This window comes from Octopus bimaculoides, chromosome 9 (genome assembly GCF_046866305.1).
Source record: "Octopus bimaculoides isolate indiv1 chromosome 9, ASM4686630v1, whole genome shotgun sequence".
NCBI lineage: Eukaryota > Metazoa > Mollusca > Cephalopoda > Octopoda > Octopodidae > Octopus > Octopus bimaculoides.
Window position 1 is genome coordinate 80229648 of NC_142936.1, and position 24776 is coordinate 80254423.

The window sequence follows — 24776 nt, forward strand, 5'->3', positions numbered from 1 at the left end:
CATAAAGAACCGAAGTGACAAGAGCCCTGATTCGAGTGTTTTCATTCATATGACAAGAAAAGAAAAGAAAATAAAGAAAAAGTTAACAAAAAAAAAAAAACCAACTAAACACTACTACTTACTCACTTATAAAACTCGATTTAAATATTAACAGCAAAGAGGGGAAATGCATAAATAAATAAAAATGATATCTCCACACACATACAGACACACAAAGAAAATACTATACTTAAAAATACTATAATTAATGAAGCTTCAATTAACACTACTGAATCGCCTGAGAATTCACGTTGTCAACGAAAACGGACCAACATACACACGCGCGCGCACCGACATCATATATATATATATATATATATATATATATATATATATATAATATATAAATATATGCATATATCCATACAGACTACACATACTGAAATACAAATACACAAGAGTGCATGCAGTCCGTCGTGGGGAGAGAAGTTACTTTCGGAGGTTCAGGTGATTTCGATGAAATTGGAGCAAATGATATGATAAAGTTTAATGTAAATCGTACATAGAGACAACGGACGGAAACGACGTGGTCGATTATGATTTCTCACGTGGAGAGCAAAATGGATTGGTTTTCCGTTGTTCGATTACATGTACTAACCTACTCGATGGCTTAGCTTGCGAAGTGGTCGAATGTTCCACAGACCATGTGCACAGCCTTAACGCAGTTCTCAAGCAGAATCATAGAATTACTGGGACACAGCATGTGAAAAAGAGTTCGATTTTTTTGAATTCAATGTTCAGGTTTCAAATTTATTCATATTTTGGCTAAGGCGCCGGGAAGCGGGATGTCATTATTACGGAGCGAAATTCTCAAACACTCAGCTAGGCCTGGCTTCTTGCAAGAGACCAGGGAAGACGTGAGTCTTTGGGCTCTGTCTTTTGAAGGAAAGACGAAAACTGTCGAGGTAGGTGTCTTTGTTCGTTTGAGCTGGGCATAATTTATTGTTTGTCTATTTTTTCAGTAAATTCTGCCCAGCCATGGGGCAATTTCGCTTATTCTTGGCGGGTCTTTTTCTTTTTGTATATTCTCTTTTACTTTCTTTTACATGTTCCAGTCATTTGACTGCGGCCATGCTGGAACACCACCTTTAGTCGAGCAAATCGACCCCAGTACTTATTCTATCGGTCTCTTTTGCCGAACCGCTAAGTTACGGGGACGTGAACACACCAGCATCGGTTGTCAAGCGATGTTGGGGGGACAAACACAGACACACATATCTATACATATATATACGACGGGCTTCTTTCAGTTTCCGTCTACCAAATCCACTCACAAGGTTTTGGTCGGCCTGAGGCTATAGTAGAAGACACTTACCCAAGGTGCCACGCAGTGGGACTGAACCCGGAACCATGTGGTTCGTAAGCAAGCTACTTATCACATAGCCATTCCTGCACCTATTGTTCACTTTGAGTGAAAAGTTATTTTTTCACTTAATGTGAAATGTTGTGGGTGTATCCCGCTTTGGAAAGTTTGTTCACGCTAAGTGAATAGATTTTTTCTCACTCAATTGTGAAAATTGTTGAGGCGTATTTTGCGTCCCAATTTTGTTCCCCTTTTGTGAAGAATTTTGTTACAAAAATTGTGAAAAATTGGAAGACACAACTTCATTTTACCAATTTTGGGAAAAGCTGTGTTCCAAGTTGTGGTGTTCCGGGTTCGAGTTGGAGTAACAAATTAGGCCTGGATTACTGAGTGGCCAGAAGATTTTTTTGCTGTGAACTGTTGACTTTCTTCTTCTATCGTTCTGTAAAACTCTTTATTGAACTGTTTTTGTTTTTATTTTTTCTTCCGTTTTGTTGGGAATCTCTTTTGATTTGTTTTTTCTTCTTTCTTTTGTTGAATATTTTTGTGAACTATTATTGAACTTTTTTCAGAAAAAAAAACAGAAACAATGTTGTAGAGTGGGAAATTGTCCCAGCCAAGCAATGGCTTAAGGACCTTGAGAAGAGGACAGTGGTGGTGCGAACCTGTTCTAGGTCGCGTGACGCCATCGCCCTCTTCGACAAGGGTATTATAACAGAAGAGCTGGCAAAATGCTTGCAAACTAAGAACTATTTGGTGTCCAGGGGTGACAAATACGCATCGGTGTGGTTGCTATTTGACACCTCTGAGGAAGCTTGCATTGCAGCAGGCCAGCCCCTGGAAGGGGAAGAAATATTGTTCCTTTCCACATATTGTGGGAAGAAAATAACGAGGGCTTGGGTATGTGGGCTACTGCCCGGTGTTCGATCAGAATGGGTCGAACAGACCATTCGCAAAGGTCTCGGCGGTAGTGGATCCAAGCTCCTCAGTGTTAAAATTGAGGCCGCGACTGATTGGGCAGCGTCAAAGGCAGTTTTGACCCTAGGTGATACTTGAGGGACGCCCCCCTCCCCAAGTGTCACCTGTGTCTGGAGCCTGGTCATATCAGGAAGAATTGCCCCAAGGGCTGTGGTAAGGCTCTAGAGCAGGGGAAAGAAAAGGTGCCCGCCGCCACCCCATTGGAGGGGGAGATGGCGGAAGTCGTGGAGGAAGTTGCCTCCACGAAAAGAAAAAGGTGAGCAACAATGGTTGCTCACCAAAAAATGGGCAAACGGCACAAGAGGCGGGGGGATTGTGCCCCCCCCCGTTCCCGTCGACACAGGTCACTGCTCCCGTAGCCTCTAAAAGAAAGAAGAAAAATAGGAGCACAGGACAGTCGGTGGATGTCCCTGTAAGTTCTACGATATGAACTAACAAGAAATAATGATAGAACCAATGACAGAGCCTATAGGTGGTCGCTCAACGTGCTAGAAATAACAGGGAGGGCCTGGGCGACCGAGACCTTAGGTACTCGGACTGCACAGGCAGCCCAATATGGCCTCCGCAGGGGGCTGCAGAGGTAGTACAACATAGGGTTTTGTCAAGGGTCATGGCGACCTTTGACAGGAAGGATTTTGCGTTCCTTTTCAGGGGCCCCGACTTGTCGGTGTAGAGTTGCCTGCAAGCGGCAAGTCAACTTGCTTAGGGGCTCCGATGAAGAGGAGTGATCTTGATTTTTAATTTAATGTTTGTATTGATTTTTGATTTTTGTTTTAAAAATTTTGATGTAAAGCAAAAATTGAAATCGAGGGCTTGTTGGTCGGTGGGCGCCGACATCCCTCTCATCGTTTTCATCTTTATCATTATTTTCATTCATCTCATTTTGTCTATATCCAGCCCACAATCTTCTATCTTTGTACTGCCCTTGTGACAAATTTTATGAAATAAAGAAGCTTGCTTCTCAACCACGTGGTTGCAGGTTCAGTCTTCTGTCTGGGCCTTGTGAGCGGATTTGGTACACAGAAACCGAAAGGAGACCATTGTGTGTGTGTGTGCGTGTGTCCACCACCATCCATTGTCAACCGGTATTGGTATGTTTACATTCCCGGAGCTAAGAGATTCGGCAAAAGGCACCGATAGTACAGGGTCGATTCGTTCGGCTAAAATTCTTTCAGGGTGGTGCCATTGCATGGCCGCAGTCTAATAACAGAAACAAGTGAAAGATTTTTTAAAAAGGGATGTGCGTATGTATGCACGTGGAAAGAGAGAGAGAGAAAGAAAGAGTGAGAGAAAGAGAGAAAGAAAGAGTGAGAAAGAGAAAGAAAGAAAGAAAGGGTGAGAGAGAGAAAGAAAGAGTGAGAAAGAGAGAAAGAAAGAGTGAGAGAGAGAGAAAGAAAGAAAGAGTGGGAGAGAGATGTATTATTTCTAAGTTGCACAGTTAAAAACTTCGCTCCTTAACTACATGGGTTTGATCCCAAAGCGCAGCATCTTGGACAAAATGTCTTCCATTATTATCTCGGCTGATCAGAACCTTCTGTGCGAGATTTCGTAAACGGATACTGTATGGAAACCCGTCGTGCACATGTATATATGAGTGGAGATATGCGGGGACGCATCCGTGGACGCGCGTGTATGTACGTATACGTACGCATGTAAACATCAACGGAATGTAACCAAAAATGATAGATAGATAGATACAGATAGATGGCAACAGACAGGTAGAGACACAGTCAGTCAGACAGACAGATAGAATATCGAAGCAATGTATAGTGGAATATCTATCCGTCTCGGTTGTCTCCGTCTACGGCCGACTCACTTCGTCATTTGTCTATCTCTGAGATCGACGAAAGGATCTTGTAATGTAATATAATTCCATTTGCTCTAGAGTCAGGCAAAACGCTTTATGGAATTTCTTCCAACTGATTTATACGTTCTGAGTTCTAATTCCGCCGGGGTCAACTTTGCCATTTATCCTTTCAGAGTCGATAAAATAAAGTACGAGTCAAGTACTGGAGGAGCTGCGATCGACTTGTCCTCGCCCCTCAACATTTCCGGCCCTGTTCCAAAATTAGAAGATAGAAAGAATTGATTTTAATTCCTTCCATTTTAGCTAAGATGCCTAACACAAATATTGATTTCAAATTTTGCCACAAGGCCAGCAATTTAGAGGGAGGTGGTTAGTCGATTACATTGAGCCAGTGCTCAGTCGACCCCTAAAGGATGAAAGGCAAAGTGGACCTCAGTGGAATTTGAACTCAGAGCGTAAAGACGGACAAAATGCAGCAAAATTTTGTCCGAGAATATCAACTAGACTTAGGGCTGCATTTTCGCACAAAAACCGTTAGATTCACTTGAACATTTAAATTTAATTTGTGTCAAAATATTTTCGTCACTTTGAATCCGCGATCTGTTTAATAACAAAACTTCGTGCTGCATTTCTGTGAACAGGTCGCGGTTTCAAAGCGACGAAAATATTTTGACACAAATTTAATTTAAATGTTGAAGTGAATCTAACGGTTTTTTTGTGTGTTCTTAAATCTTCAACGCTGCAATTGTGTGTGTAGTTGAAATTTACAGAAAAAAAAAACGAAGACAGGTGTGTGAACAACAAGTAGATGTATTAGTTTGACGATCGGGAAAGTGAGAAAGTCTTTTACATTTCGACCCTATGCTCTTCAACAGAAAGGAATAAGAGGAAATAAACAGAGAGAGAGAAAAAAAACTTGTGGATTTAGTGGTCAAGCATGGTGACTAGTTGGAAAGAAAGGGTGTTTGACAGAAAAGGTAGAAAGAAGGGGAGATAATAAAATATTGGTGATCCCAAAACGAAGGTGCACGAGCGTGTGTGTGTATGTGAGAATGTGTGTGTGTGTATATAGATAGGGGCTAGTGACTTTGACGTGTGTGCGTCTGTAATGTGTGGGTGAGCGGATGATGGTGTGGGTGCTGGGAAGTGGTCAGTGCTAGCGTGTGTGGAGTGGTGTGGGGTGGCGTGATGTGGTGTACACATACATATATATACAAACACATACGTATACGCATATATGAACGTATTTATCTAAATATACACACGTATATACATATTTATAAAGGTACACACATATATATATGCATACACACATTTCTTATTAGTTTCAATAGGCAAAAAGTTATAAGAGTGACTCGAAGACTAAGAGTTTCGTGCTTAGGCCACTGAAGTGCTTTTGTAATTTTCAAACGATTAAACATGAAAAGTATATGTATTCGTTCATTAAATTCTATTTCTCCAATTTGTTCCACTAAACACACACACACACACACACACGAACGCGCGCGCGCATAAGCATGGTGATACAGGGTCATTAATCAATGAAGACCAGCGAGGTGTAACAAGAAAGAAATAAAATTTAAGTTGCCAGTAATGGCCTTGCAACAGAACAGAAAATAATTCGAATCGAAATGCTTCAAGCTGATGATTTAGTAATCCTCCGTGTGCGTGAGCGCGCGCTTCGTGTGTGTGTGTGTGTGTGTGTGTATGTAAAAGTTATTTTACATTTTTTTGCTTTTTGTTTGTTTTCATATTTCATATTAACCAGCCTACAAACGGCCTACACATATTAAAGGAAGGATATCAACAAAGAAGATATTAAAAGGAAATCATCACAGTGTAGGATGCAGGTGTGGCTGTTTGATAAGAAGCTTGATTCTCAACCATGCGGACTTGGGTTCAGTCCCACTGCACGGCATTTGGGGCATGAAATCTCTTATAGCGTGTTCCGATAGCTCGTTATTGTTAGTAATTAATTAGCGGTGGTAAGTTTTACCCTTCAGATTAGTTTTCTCTTAATACCCCCAACCCCCGCTATGGCATGGGGAAAACTGAAAGGCTGAAGTACTTTCGACTGAAGTCTATAACTATTAGTAAAGCTACGAACGGCCCTGAATGTGAAATGACAGCATCATATGACAAATGAATGCCTTTATGGGGACCTGCCGAAAATTAGTGAGAAGATCAGGCAAAGACGGCTGCGACTATCTGGTCACTGCGTGCGCCACCCTGAACTGGAAGCATCCAAATTAGTCTTGTAGGACACATTTCATGGTGATGTAAGAATAGGAAAACGTCGTCACACATCGACAATTTGATTGCAGACTGACCTGAAATGTATCCAGAACATTGAGACAGTGATGATGGACCGAGAAGTGAGACGGGTAGACTTGTTGCTGTGGCTCCGGTTGAAACCCAACCGTAATAAAATAATAGACTTATTCCGTCTTTATTATCATTGTGAACACGAGTCCGTAGATTGACAGAATCGTTAGAGTTAGTAAGTTATCTCTGCACCATGAGGCACATAAGGCCGCAACACGATTTCTCCAACCAGCTCTGTTTTCCGTCACTGTTCTGGTCTCATTCTAGCTTCCTCACCCTTTTCGTTTCCTTTCCTTATTAATGGCCCTTCGCTATGTGGTTTTAGGGCGCCCTGCTGCGCTTTTCCCCTCAGGCTGTTCTCACTATAGTGCCTCATACAATCGCTCTCTTTGTTTTGTCCTGAAGACGTGTCCCATCCACTTCCAGCGTCTACATCTTATTCCATCACTGATCTTGTTGATGCCTGTTGTCGTCTCAATTGTGTCATTTCGGACTCCTTGCAGCCACTTGATGTCGAGTATTCTCCTTAAGCATGGGAACTGAAAGTTGTCCATTGATTTTTCTTCCATTTTTGTCACTTTCCAGTTTTCACATCCGTAGACTACTACTGGTCGGGCCAATGACTGGAACAGCTTCAGCTTTGTTTCGCGGTCAATACCTTTGCTCCTCCATACCTATGTTAGATTGTAGAATGTAAGACACTAAGAAATAATGCCAGACAACAGGCTCGTGTGAGAATCGGTGATAGCGAGGTGAAAGACGTCGAATAATTTGTTTCCATCAGGGCGACAATAAAGAAAGATGGAGGAGGAACGGAAGATATAATGAATCATTGGAGTATCGTACAAAATACCTTGCAGTATGTATTCAATCGGGCTCTTTACGATATCAGCTCAAATCGCATCGAAAGTAACTTTGCCTTTCAGGTTGTTAAGGGTCAATAAATACGGCAACCGGCGGATCTTGTTCAAAACGGGGGCACCAGTTTTCATTTATGTTTTATGTAGTGTTTTTGGTACCGAAAGACTTTCAAACTTCGTATACTTATCTATTTTGTGTTATAGAACAGAAAAAAAATTTTGTATTCGAATTTATTTCATGTAAAAAATTGTCTTATTTCGATAATTTCAACCAACCACTGACAAGTATTCAGTTGTTTACACTTACTCCTTTCGCAGTTTAAGCGGTGTAAAGCGTATTTAATCTCCATTACTTCTGACATTTTGCAGAGAGGCAACACACGTGTGTTCGTTTTCCCTAACCCCAACCCTAATCGACTTGCTCCTTCCCTCAAAAACCAGGCCTTGTGCCTATAATAGAAAGGTTTATTAGCTACTGCCAATATGCTTCAGCCATTTTTTGACAAGGAAATAATAATTTTATCACCGCCAGAATCGTTTGTTTACGTAGTCAGCACTTAATTTTTACAGCTGAATGGACGTCAGTCATTGGTTGAAATTACAGAAATACGACAACTTTAACATGAAATAACTTGCGATGTACGTTTTTTTGTTAAGAAGACTAAGAGAAAAAGATGTTTTATATGACACATTCTACCAGTGTCCCAAGTTTCAAAGTGTTTCGTTAAGAAAATACTGGTGCCCCCGTTTTGAACAAGATCCCAACCGGCTTACCGCTGTGAACTGTGGAAATCGTTAAAAGTTGCTGTTAAGATGGTGAGCTGGTAGAATCGTTAACCCGCTAGACAAGATGATTAATAGCATTTCGTCCGACTTTACATTGTGAACGCAAATTCTGCCGAGGTCGACTTTGACTTTCATCCTTTCGGGGTCGATAAAATAAGTACTAGTCAAGTATCGAATTCCCCCTCCCCTCAAAAACTGCTGGCCCTGTACCAAAATTTGATACCATTATTTTTTGTTTCTTTAAATAATGTTTAAGGCATAAATAGATGCGTATTTTCTGGCATATTCTTCGCAAGTTTCAGAAGATTCGTAACTTGGTACAGCCACCACCAAATTGATGGTAAATCTAGTCACTTGGACGCTGAGATTGCTTTCCAAACAGTAAGTGGCACTTATTCTTTAAGTGTGTGCTTCTTATCATACCACCCCAACTCTTCTAACTTCTTACATTCTTCCTTTGAAAAGAAACGTTTTTAGTTTCGAATAGGAAGGATTCAGAATTTGCAAATAATTCTTATGCAATTTAAATTTCTTTGAATGTATTTCATTTCCTTTTGAAGTGTAAAGTGTATAACTATTGCTTGCATTCGTAAATTTATTTTCATCTTCAATAAACTGATACGACAGTCTTTTAAATTTGCAGAAAAGAAGCAACTAACGCTTTCAAATGACAACGAAATATATTTAAACAATCAAAAAAAGCAAAGCAATGCATGTGTATTTAGAATATTTATTATTATAATCGGGCAATGCGATCGGTGGAAGTTTCACGTTAGCGTTCTATAGAGGATTAGTGATGGGCAAAACCAACGATGTTCTTCAGGAAACTCTAGACATCGACAACAATTCACTGGTAGGTCAGTTCAGGCAGACTTTCGGACCTGAACCCATGGATAATTTTGCAGAAATCCCTAGCCTGGCAGTGCTACGGGAAGCGGAGGTGGCACTGCTCGTTCGAGATAAACTCTTCAGACACAGAAGTACCATCAGTCAGATCTGCCCGAGATCCGTGTGTAGAGCGACGAAACCGTTCAGCACGCACTCGTCTCATGCCCGAGCATTGTTGACTTGTGGAGTTACATCGAACATCTGATGTTCGAGTGTAGGGCAGGGCAGATCCGGTTATCAGTCGAGATCAATGTAGAGATCGTCCCGTCACCTTTTTTCTGGCCGAGATCGATAAAATAACGTATCAGTAAAGTACTGGGTCATGATATCGACTAAGGCTCTTCCTTCAAATTTACTGGTTTGAGGACAAAATAAGAAACCAACATAAGAGCGTAGGGAAAAATGCTTAGTGGTATTTGTTCCGAATCATTACATTCTAAGTTCAAATCCCTCCGAGGTCAGCTTCGCCTTTCATTTCTCCGGGGTCGATAAAATAAAGTACCAGTCGGATAGAATGCTCAGCAGTATTTCTTCCGGCTCTTCACGTTCTTCGCCCAAATTCCGCCGACATTGATTTTGCTTTTTCTTCTTTCGGGATCGAGAAAATAAAAACCTGTCAAGGAAATACTGGAATCGTTGTAATCGACTTGTTTCATTTACCTTAAAAATTGCTGGCCTTGAGCTTAAAGTTGAAACCACAATTTAATTTAAAAAAAAAAAAAATTTGCTAATTCTGAATCTCTGATCAGAAAACCAGATTAACCACCACCACCCAACCTCGATTTCTCTCTCCTTCCTCCTCTCACTCTCTCTCTCTAAGAAGAAGAAGAAATACTGAGTGGGCGTGAAGAAATGAATTCTACATTTAAACGAACAGCTACTGAGTGGGTTTCATTCCTGAGACTAAAATAGCATAGGGTTGATTATGATAATCCTTTACAAAGCCCTTCACCAGATTACTAATCTCACGCACGTGGAACATTTTACCCACACGGAGCACGCACGCACGCACGCATGTACGAGAATGCTTCCAATAAAAGAGATCTAACTGGTAGGATTGTACCTCGGCCAAAAGCATTTCCACTACACCTTTGGGTTACATTCTCTTCCTGTCTATGACAGAACTAACAAGGTTTCAGCCAACCTAAATTTGACTGCCACTACATTCTTAACCTAATTTACTAGCACTCATACCCTGCAATCTAAAACTTCTGTGGCTGTGTGGTAAGAACCTTGCTTCTCAACGACATGGTTCTGGGTTCAGTCCCACTGCGTGGCACCTTGGCCAAGTGTCTTCTACTATAGCCTCGGGCCGACCAAAGACTTGTGAGTGGATTTGGTAAACGGATTTTCAGATAAATGAATACAAAAAAAAAAGACAAGAAAAATATCACCTTCCCGCCCTGTACCCAGTTTTAGGAGAAAATAAAGTCAGGTACATCCCGGGTAGATAAGGCGCGTGGCCAAGTGGTTGAATGTGTGGTTCATTATCGTTAAGTCATATGGGTTCGATTCTCAGGCCAGGTACCATTTTGTGCCCTTGAGTAAAGTTAGACTTAATACTTTGTCCGGTTTTAACATTACCACGTGGGTCCTTGGGTGCTTTTTAACGGAGTTCATTCTCAAGCAAGCACTTGGAGACCAGGTCTTCGATTTAAGGATACCATCCTCCCATAAGTCACCGAGGCATAGTTAGGGGTGTCATAAACACAGACTTTACTCCTGACTAAAAGATTAATTAACAATAATAAAAATTTCATTTCGTGTTGCATCAGACGACTCAGCTGAAAATATGCACCCGAAAGAAGGAGGGAATTCCCTACAACGGACTGGCGTCTCATCCAGGAGGGATTGTACTCTTGAACTCTCAGGCGCTTGAACGCCACCAAATCCGAGATAAGATTAGGTCTAACGGGTTTGAAAACTTGACACAGACTTTGATATAAGTTAACTTCTGTGATAACCACTTGTATAAGAACAGAGTGTACGAAAATCATTCGAAAGTACGGCAGTTTGTGCGTGTAAGGGAGGCACTTCTGTTAGTGAGAGAAGTACTTTAGAATTCGTCAAATGAACTGTGTTATTTAGCTGGCATGTCTAAACTATAAAATCGATGGATGATAACATATGTCGAGTGGAATCCGAAATTTCACGTCAATAACTGTCTAGCATCAGACAATCAGATACGCGCACACATACACACACACATCCGTAAGTGTATATATACATAGACACGCATATATATATATATATATATATATATATATATATATATATATATATATATATATATAACACACACCCATATATATATATATATATATATATATATATAACACACACCCATATATATATATATATATATATATATGTATATAACACACACCCATATATATATATATATATATATATAACACACCCATATATATATATATATATATATATATATATAACACACACCCATATATATATATATATATATATATACACATATATATATATACGCACACACACATACCTATATGTCTACATAGAGATATACATGCACACATAATACACACTTGCGCAGGCACACACATAAACACACACACACACACACACAACTTGTAAATGAATGCGTTGGCAAGAGAGGAGGATTCCTTTTCGGAATAAAAACAAACCAACGCGGCAAAGGCATCAAGTAAAAGAATAAACTTACGATTCCTTCTATAAAGTTGCTAATGCCTCTTTAGGAAAGGCATATCAGTTGCGACTTATGACCCTCACCTCATTTAAAACAGAGGATCATATTTGCAGTTCAATTGACATAATGTAATAAGTATGTACTATGAGAGCTCTATTTGGTTTACCACTAAAGCGCCGGTTTCAACTGCAGCTGAAAAAATATTATTTATTTATTTACCCCTTTTAAAACGGTTGATGTATAATTTACGCACGCAATGTACATGCTTTAAATCGGTCGACGTAATTACGACTGTGAATCAAAAAGTAATGCCATTTTGTTTAGGACAAGTATAATTACCAACACAGGAACATGTATCATACGTCAAAATGAAGCTGGTCCTCTGTGGATCACATCCCTACTTCTCAACATAGTCACCGTTTCTCTCAATAGCAATGTTTCACCTTCGAATGAGAGCATGTATCCCTGCCCTGTAAAATTCTGTTGACTGTTCTTTGAGCCACTTCAGATTTAGCACCTTCAGACTATCATCTCTTCGGCACCACGAAAGAGGGTTTGAGAGGCAAACGTTATTCCAGTGACGAGGAAGTGAAAACTGTAGCAGGACGGACTGAACAAGCCAAATTCGTGCTGCTGTAAGAGAACAGTCAAGCGACCACATTACTCGAAATCGTATTATTAGAGACAATAATGTGGAGGCGCAATGGCCCAATGGTTACGGCAGCGGCCTCGCGGTCATAGGATCGCGGTTTCGATTCCCAGACCGGGCGATGTGAATGTTTATTGAGCGAAAACACCTAAAGCTCCACGAGGCTCCGGCAGGGGATGGTGGCGAACCCTGCTGTACTATTTCACCTGTTTCTGTTGTGCCTGTAATTCAAAGGGTCAGCTTTGTCACACTGTGTCACGCTGAATATCCCCGAGAACTACGTTAAGAGTACACGTGTCTGTGGAGTGCTCAGCCACTTGCACGTTAATTTCACGAGCAGCCTGTTCCGTTGATCGGGTCAACTGGAACCCTCGACGTCGTAAGCGACGGAGTGCCAACAACATTAGAGATAAATCTAAAGTGGCGAGCTGCCAGAATCGGACGAAACCGGACGAAATGCTTCACAGCATTCCGTCAGTGCTTACGTTCTGTGTTCAAATTCCGCCGAGGTCGACTTTGCCTTTCATCCTTTCGGGGTCGATGAAATAAGTACCAGTTACTCATTGGGGTCGATGTGATCGACTTTTTCCCTCCCCCCAAATTTCAGGCCTTGTGCCTTCAGTAGGAAGGACTATTAAAATTAAATCCCTTGCTTGGTATTTCTTAGATTTTAAACACACCTAGAAAGAGATTTTGCCTGCTAGATGCAGGGACTAACTATATTTCGTATGTGAGACTCTATTGCATGTGTATTTACCACAGATATACCAAATTTTTGGTGATATTCAAAACTAGAGTAATTATTTTCCTCATACACAAAGAAGCAGCGGCAACAACACCGATGCAAAATACAAGACAACCATGATTGCAAACGGCATCAATATAAAATCATTCCAAAGCAGGAGTCTGTTCTTGTCAAAATATCCGATGACTTCGGCAAATTCTGAACGGCTAATCTGATTTAATTAAAAATCAGGACTTGAATTGAAATAACAAGCAGTTGCTAAGTTTAACATTCCATATATCAACCGATATCGGGACGTTTTAATGGTATTAATCTTGAGCTTCCATAAAGTCGAATTCATCTCATAAACCAGTGAAACAATAAACAAACACATTTATTTATTCATTTATTCATTCACTAATTTCAGTGACGGGAGGCGTTCTTTCAGTCGATCAGATCCATATTCTGGTATTTGTTTTAGTTTCGTATTTATTTTATCTCCATACTCTGGTATTTTGTTTAATTTCGTATTTATTTTATCTCCATACTCTGATATTTTGTTTAATTTCGTATTTATTTTATCGCACTCTATTTATAGAAGCGCTAAGTTATGAGAAAGAAAGGGATACAACACTAAGTTTTGGGAGGGTGTAAATATGATCACAGAGTTTTATTTGCCACTGGTCGACTTAAGGCGCAAGTGAGACACCTGTCAAAGGTGACGCATGTGTTTGCGTGTATTATGTAAATATATGAGCGCGCGCCTGTGCCTGAGTTTGTGTATATATTCACATCATAATTACACAACTATGTGTAGTATTAAGTAAAAATAAATACACATACTTGGTATTTTATGCTTTATAAAACTTACACGCGTTTTGTTAAATTAATTGTGAAGACTATACAATTGTTTGTTGAAAATTATATTATAACTATACACCTCCTCAGTGGTTAACAAGAAATACCCGAACTTTTTGTTACGTGTAGCATTTCACAACGCATATATTCTACACACACACACATACACTTTTTCATTTAAGCTAACTCCCTGAACATTGGAATTTCTGAATGAATGAATCCTATTGAATATGACATTAAATTATCAATTATGTAAATCAATTGCTGATTTACAGACAACATACATACATTTTATAGTGCTTCCTGTGTTTACAGTTAAATGTGCGACTGTCACTGCTCCACATAGAGTATGTTAACACAGTCTGCGTCCTGTTAAGTGGTGTACTTAGTAGCATTCACGATAACGATATACAAAGTATAGGAAAAACAGGATAAATACAGCATGCCGTTTATACCATTTGTTCCCTACGCTCGTTTCACCGTTGTTACAATCGGCATCTTCTGCAACGGGTATTAACAGTGCATTTGGATACAAATTCATAACTGTTCTTCAGGAAAACATTTTATTGCATAATGTTGAAAATTTTAGGCTGTTCTTTTTTTATGAAATCCGTCTCACAAACTTTATCTGGAATATACCATTTAACATAAATATAATTGATACATTTTGAAACTTCTTGAAATATATTACTCTTAAAAAAGTATGTTGAGAGTAAGATATGTATATAAAATACGCACACGTACAAAGAAGGAATATATTCTATACCATTAAATTCCAAGTGATTCTAGACACGCGTTTGTTTTTGTTTATTCTCTATCAATTCATACATGTATATATATATAAGAGCTAAAATATACGAAAACATATGTTAAGATTAAACAAGTTTTAATCTTGCTGTGTGTGAAAAGTGGAAGATTTTAGAGCTAGATACTAAGTTGAGGAGACGAGGCCTGCCAAGACAATCAAACAATTGTAATTTCAAGAATAATATAGAGGGTGATTTAAAAGTCCTTTAGCATATATACAATATGTAACTATATATTTTGGCACACAAATATCAGGCCACACTTCAGCCCAACAAACAAACACACACACGCAAATAAAGTTTAGCAATTTTTTTTTTTTTTTTTTTTTTTTTGCTATTACCACTTTCTTTGTATTAATGGGGAAACAGGATTGAGTTTGCATCCATGTAATTCCTCTGTCTTTGTGACAGCACAGGAAGAAGGCAAGCGAACGCAAGGTGGACAGAAAAAGCGCTTCGAAGATACACTAAAAAATTCACTGAAAAGCTTTGATATCAACACCGATACCTGGGAAATGCAAGCACAAGACCTCCCTGCCTGGCGAAGCTGCACTATCAGAAGTGCTGCTTCCTACGGGCAGAACAGGATTGCAGGGGCACAAAGAAAACGCGAACTACTCAAATTCAGAGCCAAATCCTTGCCCCCCCCAATCGCAGCAGACAACCAGTGCCCGACTTGCGATAGGGGCCCTCCGAGCACGCATCAGCCCAATCGGCCACAACCGGACATACCGAGCTCCGTCTTCTTCGCCCATGCGACGTCCTCGGTCATCGACGACAACAAACGTACTAAGTTGGGTAACTCCTTTACTCTTTTACGTCTTTAAGCCTAAAAGGTATGGCCATGCTGGGGCACCGCCAATAAAATTATAACATGTGGAGGAAGAATCCAACAGGCATCGATCTCGATACCTCTCGCATGCTAAACGAGTGCTCTACTATCTGAGCTAATTTTATTAAACGCAGCAATTTGTCTGCCGCACTTTCTTTACAATCTTCACACCCGACGGGGCCCTGTTCACTGCCCCTAGGAGGAGGAAATGCACTCAGGTGTGTGAGAGTGTATGCGCTGCATTGGGCGTTCCGTTTGTCAGTATAAACGCTTCCCCCTATCACCATCACTACAGCAAAGTTTATCACCACTACGACTACTACCTCTACCAAAAACAAAACCACCACTAGTAGGTCTACTACTCAAATCACCATTACCACTACAACTACTACAAATATCAGCATGACCGCCACTACCGCTACGACTACTAATAATAATAATATTGCTGCTACTATTACCACCACTACTGCTGCTACTACTTCTACTACTACTACTCCAACAACAAACAACCGCCATCGCAGCCGCCGCAACCACTGCCACTACTACTACTGCTACTAAAAACACCACCATCGCAGCCGCCACCGCCGCCACTACTATTATTATCACTACCATTGCCGCCACCGCTCCATAACTACCACCACCGCCACCACTCCTACTCTTGCTACTACTACCACCACTACTATTGCTACTACTACCACCACTATTGCTACTACTACTACTACTACTACTACTGCTGTTGTATTTGTTGTCGTAGTTGTTGTTGTAGTTGTTGCTGTCCACCAGATAATTATAATAACCATATACAATAGTGACCAGTTATTACACCAAGGTGGACACGTGTGAATCGGTTAATAATAATTAGTTACTGCTGACAATATATCACCTGATAATGAAGAAACGTCACAAAAAAGAAAAAAACAAACGAAGCTAAGTGAAGTCATGATTGTGTGGAGTGTGGATGGAGGGGGGAGAGGGGGATATATGTTGGGGATGGGGCGTGGCTGAGTGGTTAAGGCGTTTACACTCATGATCGTAAGACTGCTGTTTCGATTCCTGGACCGGGCGACGCGTTGTGTTCTTGAGCGAACCACTTCCTTTCACGGTGCTCCAGTCCACTCAGCTGGCAAAGATGAGTTATCCTGCGATGGATTGGCGCCCCGTCCAGGGGAAGGTGGATGTATACGCCACAGAATCCAGGAAACCGGCGCTTACGAACTAATATGTCAGGAAGGACCCTTGATCTTTCTTTTCTCTACTTTCCTGAGCATATAGCCGTGTGAGTGTGGTGTGGCGTGGTGTAGTGTAGTGTCGTGTCGTGTAGCTAATAAGTATGAATCGTAATCCTGGAATTACGAGTTCGATTCCGCTCTTTCAGCATCTTAGGCAAGATGTCCCCCACCATAGTCTCGAGTCAATCCAACCTTGTCATGAAACAGTTGGTGTTGTTCTTGTTGTTGGCGATGGTGGTGGTGACAGGGGTTTTGACACTGTTACTGTTGTTGTTGGTGGTGGTGGTGGTGGTGGCGGCGGCGGTGGTGGTGTTAATGGTAGTGGTGACAGGGGTTTTGTTGCTGTTGTTGGTGGTGGTGGCGGTGGTGGTGGCGATGGTGGTGGCGGGGGTGATGGTGGAGGTGGTGGTGCTGCTGCTGCTGTTAATAATGGTAGTGGTGATAGGGGTTCTGCCATTGTTGCTGCTGCTGCTGCTGTTGTTGTTGTTGTTGTTACTGTCGGTGGTGGTGGTGGTGGTGGTGGTGGCGGTGGTGGTGATACTGTTGTTAATGGTAGTGGTGACAGGAGTTCTGTCACTGTTGTTGTTGTTGTTGTTGTTAGTGGTGGTGGTGGCTGTGATGGTAGAGGTGACAGTGTTGCTGTTGCTATTGGTAATGGTGGTGCGTTGGTCATGCTGTTTACGGCAGTGGTTGTGGCGGTAGTGCCGCTGTTGGTAATGGTGGCGGCGTTGCCGCTGTTCGTGTCAGTTTTGTTGTTATTAGTTGTGGTGGTGGTTTTGGTGGTGACGTCGTTGGTATGGCAGTAGTGTGGTTGTTGTTATTATTATTGTTGGTGGTGGTGGTAGTGGTGGTGGTGGTTTGCTATTGTTTAGCACCACACTGACCCCGTCATTCCCTGCTGACCATATTACTCAACAAGCTTCAACACTGTCCCTACCAACCAAATCCCCCCCTCCCCGTCACAAAGGGCTTTTTTGTTATAGTTGTTGTAGTTGTCATTGTTCCTTTGGCCAACTAGAGTTTTTTTTGTAAAGACGGGTGAGATACAGAAACCAACAAATCCAGTGAAGGTCAGTAACAACAATTCATCAAAAACGGACGTCCTAGAAATTCACTGCTATGTACAATTGTCACGAAATGTGGAGGCGCAATGGCCCAGTGGTTAGGGCAGCGGATTCGCGGTCATAGGATCGCGGTTTCGATTCCCAGACCGGGCGTTGTGAGTGTTTATTGAGCGAAAACACCTAAAGCTCCACGAGGCTCCGGCAGGGGATGGTGGCGAACCCTGCTCTACTCTTTCACCACAACTGTCTCTTACTCTTACTTCCTGTTTCTGTTGTGCCTGTAATTCAAAGGGTCAGCCTTGTCACACTGTGTCACGCTGAATATCCCCGAGAACTACGTTAAGGATACACGTGTCTGTGGAATGCACAGCCACTTGCACGTTCATTTCACGAGCAGGCTGTTCCGTTGATCGGATCAACTGGAACCCTCGACGTCGTAAGCGACGGAGTGCCAACAACAACAATTGTCTCGTCTTCAGCAAAAAAAGCATAATAGTTGTTAGTTTTGCTATCCACTGCCAAGCAGTGACACTCTTCATCATAGTCAGACAAACTTCGTGGCATTCGTTCTAACTCTCTGTGTTCCAGGTTCAAATTTCACCGAAGTCAACTCTGTCTTTCAATCTTCTTGGAATGTACCAGTCCTTGGAGCAGTAATTGGGTAGCGAGACTGTAAAAACATCATACTGGATGCCTTGAAGTATTTGCTCTGGTTCTCTGTGTTACAAGTTCAAATCCCACTGTACCCTACTTGGGTGCTAATTTGACACCACCATAAGACATCTAGGGTATAGTTAGCAGAGTTCCTTTCATTGCAAACATTCAAGATATGTCTCTATTCTTGCGCAAGTCTTGGAGCCGTGTAAAAGGGTCATTAAAACAGCCTTTCCTCTTGATTAAAAACATATACATTTAATTTCATATTTGAGTCAAAAGGTCAGCGCCAACTTGAGCTTTTTTCATTCTGCATTGATGGGAAAGTGCAACAAGAGTCTTATTTGCTTGTCCTTGCAGGAATTAAACGTACTGACAATTTATGATGTAATACAGTTCTATATTTAAGAGATGTGGAATTATTTACATTTGACAGATATTTGTCCTCATCTTGTTTGTTAACACAATGTTTCGGCTGATATACCTTCCAGCCTTCATCAGGTATCTTGGGGAAATTTCGAACTTGGGTTCTCATTCCTAAGGTATTTTTCGATGTTATTATTATTATTATTATTATTATTATTATTATTATTATTATCATTCAGGTCACTGGAATCGAACTCGGAATGTTGGGGTTAGTAGCCCGCACTACCGCATATTGTGTAAAAGAATATTGCCCATGGCATCACAACCACTAGCTATGTAACCAGATCACCCCTGTCATGCCCAGGGTACCACGCAGTGAGACTGAAGCCGGAACAAACATGCAGTTGGGCAGTAGACTTCCTACCACACAGCCTGGTGGAGGTGCAATGGCCCAGTGGTCGTAGGATCGCGGTATCGATTCCCAGATCGGCTGTTGTGAGTGTTTATTGAGCAAAAACACCTAAAGCTCCACGAGGCTCCGGCAGGGGATGGTGGCGAACCCAGCTGTACTCTTTCACCACAACTTTCTCTCACTCTATCTTCCTGTTTCTGTTGTATCTCCCCGAGAACTACGTTAAGGTGCACGTGTCTGTGGAGTGCTCAGCCACTTGCACGTTAATTTCACGAGCAAGCTGTTCCGTTGATCGGATCAACTGGAACCCTCGTCGTCGTGACCGACGGAGTGCCAACACACACACCACACAGAGTGAGAGAAAGTTGGGACGAAAGAGTTCAATAGGGGTAGACACCCACCCACCCCCACCGGAGCCTCGTGAAGCTTTAGGTATTTTCGCTCAATAAACACACACAACGCCCGGTCTGGGAACCGAAACCGCGATCCTCCGACCGCGAGTCCGCTGCCCTAACCACTGGGCCATTGCGTCTCCACTATATATATATATGTGTGTGTGTGTGTGTGTGTGTGTGTGTGCAAGTGTATGAATATACATGTATGTGTGTAAATATATGTGTGTGTATGAATATTCGTGTATATATATATTTGTGACTGTGTCAATATAGTGGGTGTATGAATTACATACAAGTATGTTTGTGTATTTATATTACTGCTGTTCCTGTTGTGTTTTATCTTTCATTTGTTTTTGTTTTTTTGTTGTTTTTTTTCTTTAGGCATCGATTTCCATCCATGGAATATGTTTTGAAAACTCATAAATATTTGCTTGTTTTCATATCATTGGATATCCATACTGTCATACCATTCAATTAACTGCTGGTAAAGTAGGAACTGTATTTGATATCCCAAGAAGACCAAACCACGTATATTATCATTCCCTCGCCACTACTATTGCTACTACTACTGCTATTACACACGTCATCCTCATCAGTCATATATATGAAAATAATTAACTGTTGTTGAGAGTAAATTACAAAAGTGTCGAGAAATCATTAAAGACATGCACATGACATGGTAAATAAATTCATAACTGGAATCAATTAATCAAGCTTAATTAAAACTTTAAGATAGTTTATAATTAATTTCTTACCTCGTTTTTTTTTTTTTTTCGTATTGAATATTCAAAGGATTTCTTAAAATCTTATTGACAAAAATTTGTGGAACTTACCTGCAAAAGACAAATTAATTGAACATTATAATCAAACTGATGAATGCAATGTGCATTAAATTTGATAATTAATTAAAAATTTTCAAACATCTTACTTACATCAACGGTGACAGGAACTAGAAATTAAAATAATAATTGCACAATTCATTAAAATGTGTTCCTAACCATTGACAATCTTTTGTATTATAAGATAAAAAGCTCTTTCCCGAGTCATATAGGCTCATAGGGTGGGTTTCCAGGATTCTCAGGTGTATGTACTCCCCACTGGATGGGATGACGGTCCCTCGCAGGAAAACTTACTTTTGCTGGCTGAGTAAACTGGAGCAACATAAAACGAAGTGTTTCGCTCAAGAGCAATGCATTGTCTGTTCCAGGAATCAAAACAACAGTCTTACGAGCATTACTGCTACGCCCTGACCATTAAGCCCTGCACCTCAAATATAGGCACAAGGTGAGCTGGCAGAAACGTTAACACGCCGGGCAAAATGCTTAGCGGTATTTCGTCTGTCTTTACGTTTTGAGTTCAAATTCCGCCGAGGTCGACGTTGCCTTTCATCCTTTCGGGGTCGATAAATTGAATATCAGTTGCGTACTGAGGTCGATCTAATCGACTGGCACCGCCTCCTCCAAAATTTCGGGCCTTGTGCCAAGAGTAGAAAAGAATATAGGCACAGGCCTGAAATTTGACGGGAGCTGGCTAGTTGATTACATCAAGGCCAGTTCTCACCTGGTGCTTATTTAATCAACTTGGAAGGATAAAAGGTAAAGTTGACCTTGGTGGAATTCAAACTCAAGAGGTAAAGCAACAGAAAAAAATACCACTAAGCATTTTCTCCAGCATGCCAACATTTCTGTCAGATCATTGCCTTTCAAGCCACTAATAATGGTTTCGAATTTTGGCACAAGGCCAGAAATTTCAGCACGGATGGATAAATCAATTACAACAAGTCCAGTGTTCAACTGGTACTTATTTTATCAACCCCAAAATGATGAAAGACAAAGTCAAACTCGGGAGAGTTTCTGCTTCACAACGTAAAGACGGTTGAAATGCCATTAAGTGTTTTGCCCAGCATGCTAACATTTCTTTATTGCCCACAAGGGGCTAAATATAGAGGGGACACACAAGGACAGACAAAGGGATTAAGTCGATTACATCGACTCCAGTGCGTAACTGGTACTTAATTTATCAACCCCCGAAAGGACGAAAGTCGACCTCGGCGGAATTTGAACTCAGAACGTAAAGACAGACGAATTACCGCTAAGCATTTCGCCCGGCATGCTAACGTTTCTGCCAGCTCGCCATCTTGAGTCTACAATAATATTATTATGCCACATAAATTCAATCAGATACATGTCTGAAAAACCTAAGCAATTAATCTCTCCTGTCTACATTTCACCATGTTAAAAGGCAGCCAGTGTAAGAAAAAATTACATAGAGAGTAATAACGAAGATACATTAATTAGTATAAAAATTATCGACCCCAGAAGAATGAAAAGCAAAGCTGATACTAGCAACATAGACACACCGTGTGCAATCCATCATTTTCAAGGATCTAAACAGTATCCGCCTTGGATTAATGTTGCCTTCCTTGCTTCCAACACATTGTTTCTCATGGGAGCAGACATGACTGACAAGGCCAGTACGAGATAGAAAGATCCTATGGAAGTGAAGGCACTGAAAGTGACCCTAAGCAATAGTTGAAAGTGACCCTAAACAATAGTTACAGGGTCGATGACGACGTCTCCCTCTCTTCATGCAGTCTCCAGTGCAGTCTTTATTAATCTTTTATTTTTTGCTTGTCATTAGACCACGGCCATGCCGGGGCACTGCCTTGTAGGGTTTAATCGGACAAACTGACCCCGGTGTAGTTTGTTTTTAAGATTGGTACCTATTCAATCAGTCTCTTTTGTCGAACTACTGAGTTACAGGGATCTAAACAAACCAGCACTGGTTTTTCAAGCAATGATGGGGAATCAGCACAAACACACAGAGGTATACATATGTGTGTGTATGTATATATATATATATATATATATATATATATATATATATATATATATATATATATATATATATATATATATATGTATATATACACACCCAATGGACTTCTTTCAGTTTCCCCTCTACTGAATCCATTCAAACAAATTTGGTTGGCTCTGAGCTAAGACACTTGCCCAAAGTGCTGCACAGTGGGATCAAACTCAAGACCAGGTGGTTGCTAAGCAAGCTTCTAACCCACATGGCCGCATTATTATTATCATTCTCGGTCTGCTTGTTGATGATGTTCTATGCATAAAATATGCTAACACTCACTTACCTAAAAAATCAATACGCCATGTTTGTATAGATTATCAGTGAGTCAGTCAGAGCTGCCGAGAAGTCAATAGAGGCATGCGCACACTAATTGAACTGTCTAACAATTCATACATGTCTTAACACAGTCACAAAGCAGTGTCAAACTTTAATTAGAATGTCGTTGTTGTCGCTGTTACTGTCGCTGTTGTTGTTAAACCCCAAAATGTCAGACCTGTTTATGCTGACCTAATCTACTTGTCACCATCCTGTCACTCGGTAAAACGCAGACTAACTACATTCTATTCTGTGATTAATCTTAATCTTAAGTCTTCCATTATAATTATCATTCCCATTATCGTAATATGACTGGCCGTCACACTTTCAGTCTCTGTTATGAGACGTTTACCGCTCTGCTTGTTCCATACTGAGTTGTTTAAGGTCAGACGTTTTGATGTTTCTCCAACTCTCTCATCTCCTTCCTTTATTTCACTCTCTCTTTCTTCCTCTCTCTCTCTCCTTGCCTCTCTCTCTCTCTCTCTCTCTCTCTCTCTCTTTCACTGTGAGTATATTTCTCTTTATGTGTATACGACTGTGGGTAGGTGTTTATGTCACTGGTTCTCAAGCGGGGGAGCAGGGTTCCATATGACCCTTTTACTGCTTATGACAGCCCATCAAAGGTGATGACAGCATCAATCCAGGATATTCATCCTCCTTTGCCTCCAGCACATTGTTTCTCATGGGAGTAGACGTGGCTAACAAGACTGATATGAGACAAGCAGATCCTGTGGAACTTGAGTGGGGGGGGGGGGGCATTGAAAGTCACCCCTGAACAACAGGAGCAAAGGGGTTGATGACAATCTCTCCTCCTCTTTTCACACAGTTTCCTACATTTAGTTTCAAAGAACACCACTTCAGCATAACACACAGACCTCCATATTTTCCAATTAACAGTCGGGGACTCCAACCAATTAGGAGGAACACCACATAAAATAACAGACCGCTTCAGGTGATCCTGTAAACGAAGTTTCAGACACCTATAAGATCCTTTTAGGATTCACGCAAGTAAAACAGTATATTGGAGATCCAGACTGAAAAAAATGATGAACAACCTTCATTGGTTTCTCATAAAAGGCGTCTACATCATTCTGACAGTCTCCAGAAAAGCAAGCAGCCAAACTGCTTATATACTCAACAAATGCAGCAGTTACTCTATGAAGGAGTCCCTAATTTGCATACCGAAAGTGTTTAGTCCTTCCTAGAATTAAGATTGAATGAAAGTACTGATAACTAAGGTATGCTTGTTCTCAAACAACGCTTATTTTAGTGCTGTTAACACCACCGAATTGAATGGTACTGCCCAGGTGTCAAAACCATAGTGATATCTGTGGGGCAACTGATGTTAGAAATGTGTTGGATTGTTGGTATGACTGTTATTGTATGTGCAGAATAGTTTTATAAGACATCCATTTGATATATACATATATATACACATGCGCGCGCACACACACATCTTTTTATATATATGTATATTTACATTTACATTTATATAAATGTATGTGTGATTGTGTGTGTGTGTGTGTGTATATATATATATATATATATATATATATATATATATTCCACTACCCACCACCCTGCCCCAAATGAAACTGATGCTAAAACATCACAGAATGTCATACATGAATGCAAGACAATATTTGACGAAGTTTAAATTACAACAGCGTTAATGTAACACCTTGTCTATAACAAGTTATTATTAGAAGTATTAATATTTATATAAATCATTGAAGTCATAGAAAATCAATAATTATACACTATGTACCCCACACAAAATGAAACCGATGCCACAACTTCAAAGAAACTTCTACATAAATAGAAGGCATGATATGTGGAGAAGTTTTAGGTATGACATCATTAATATAACACTTAGATCATTATGATTATTATTATTATTATTATTATTATTATTATTATTATTATTATTAT

At 40.6% G+C, this 24776-nt stretch overlaps 1 protein-coding gene and 1 long non-coding RNA gene across 3 annotated transcripts in view; one reads left to right on the plus strand and one right to left on the minus strand.

Moving 5' to 3' along the window:
- The first annotated feature begins 399 nt into the window (after positions 1–399).
- Positions 400–7447, plus strand: LOC149134225 (uncharacterized). Its single transcript, XR_016243214.1, has 2 exons — positions 400–944; positions 5896–7447. It is a non-coding gene; the product is annotated as an uncharacterized LOC149134225 (long non-coding RNA).
- A 121-nt stretch (positions 7448–7568) lies between these two features.
- LOC106871398 (solute carrier family 12 member 1) overlaps positions 7569–24776 on the minus strand; it is a 170397-nt gene continuing 153189 nt past the window's right edge. Inside the window, exon 2 of one of the 2 annotated variants that reach the window (XM_089357858.1) lies at positions 7569–9599. In XM_089357858.1, the coding sequence (XP_089213984.1) occupies positions 9528–9599 (72 nt within the window). In that variant the 3' untranslated portion in view covers positions 7569–9527. Of the gene's footprint in view, positions 9600–11434; positions 20492–24776 lie in introns of those variants that run through there. The other variant, XM_089357861.1, reaches the window with a different exon arrangement.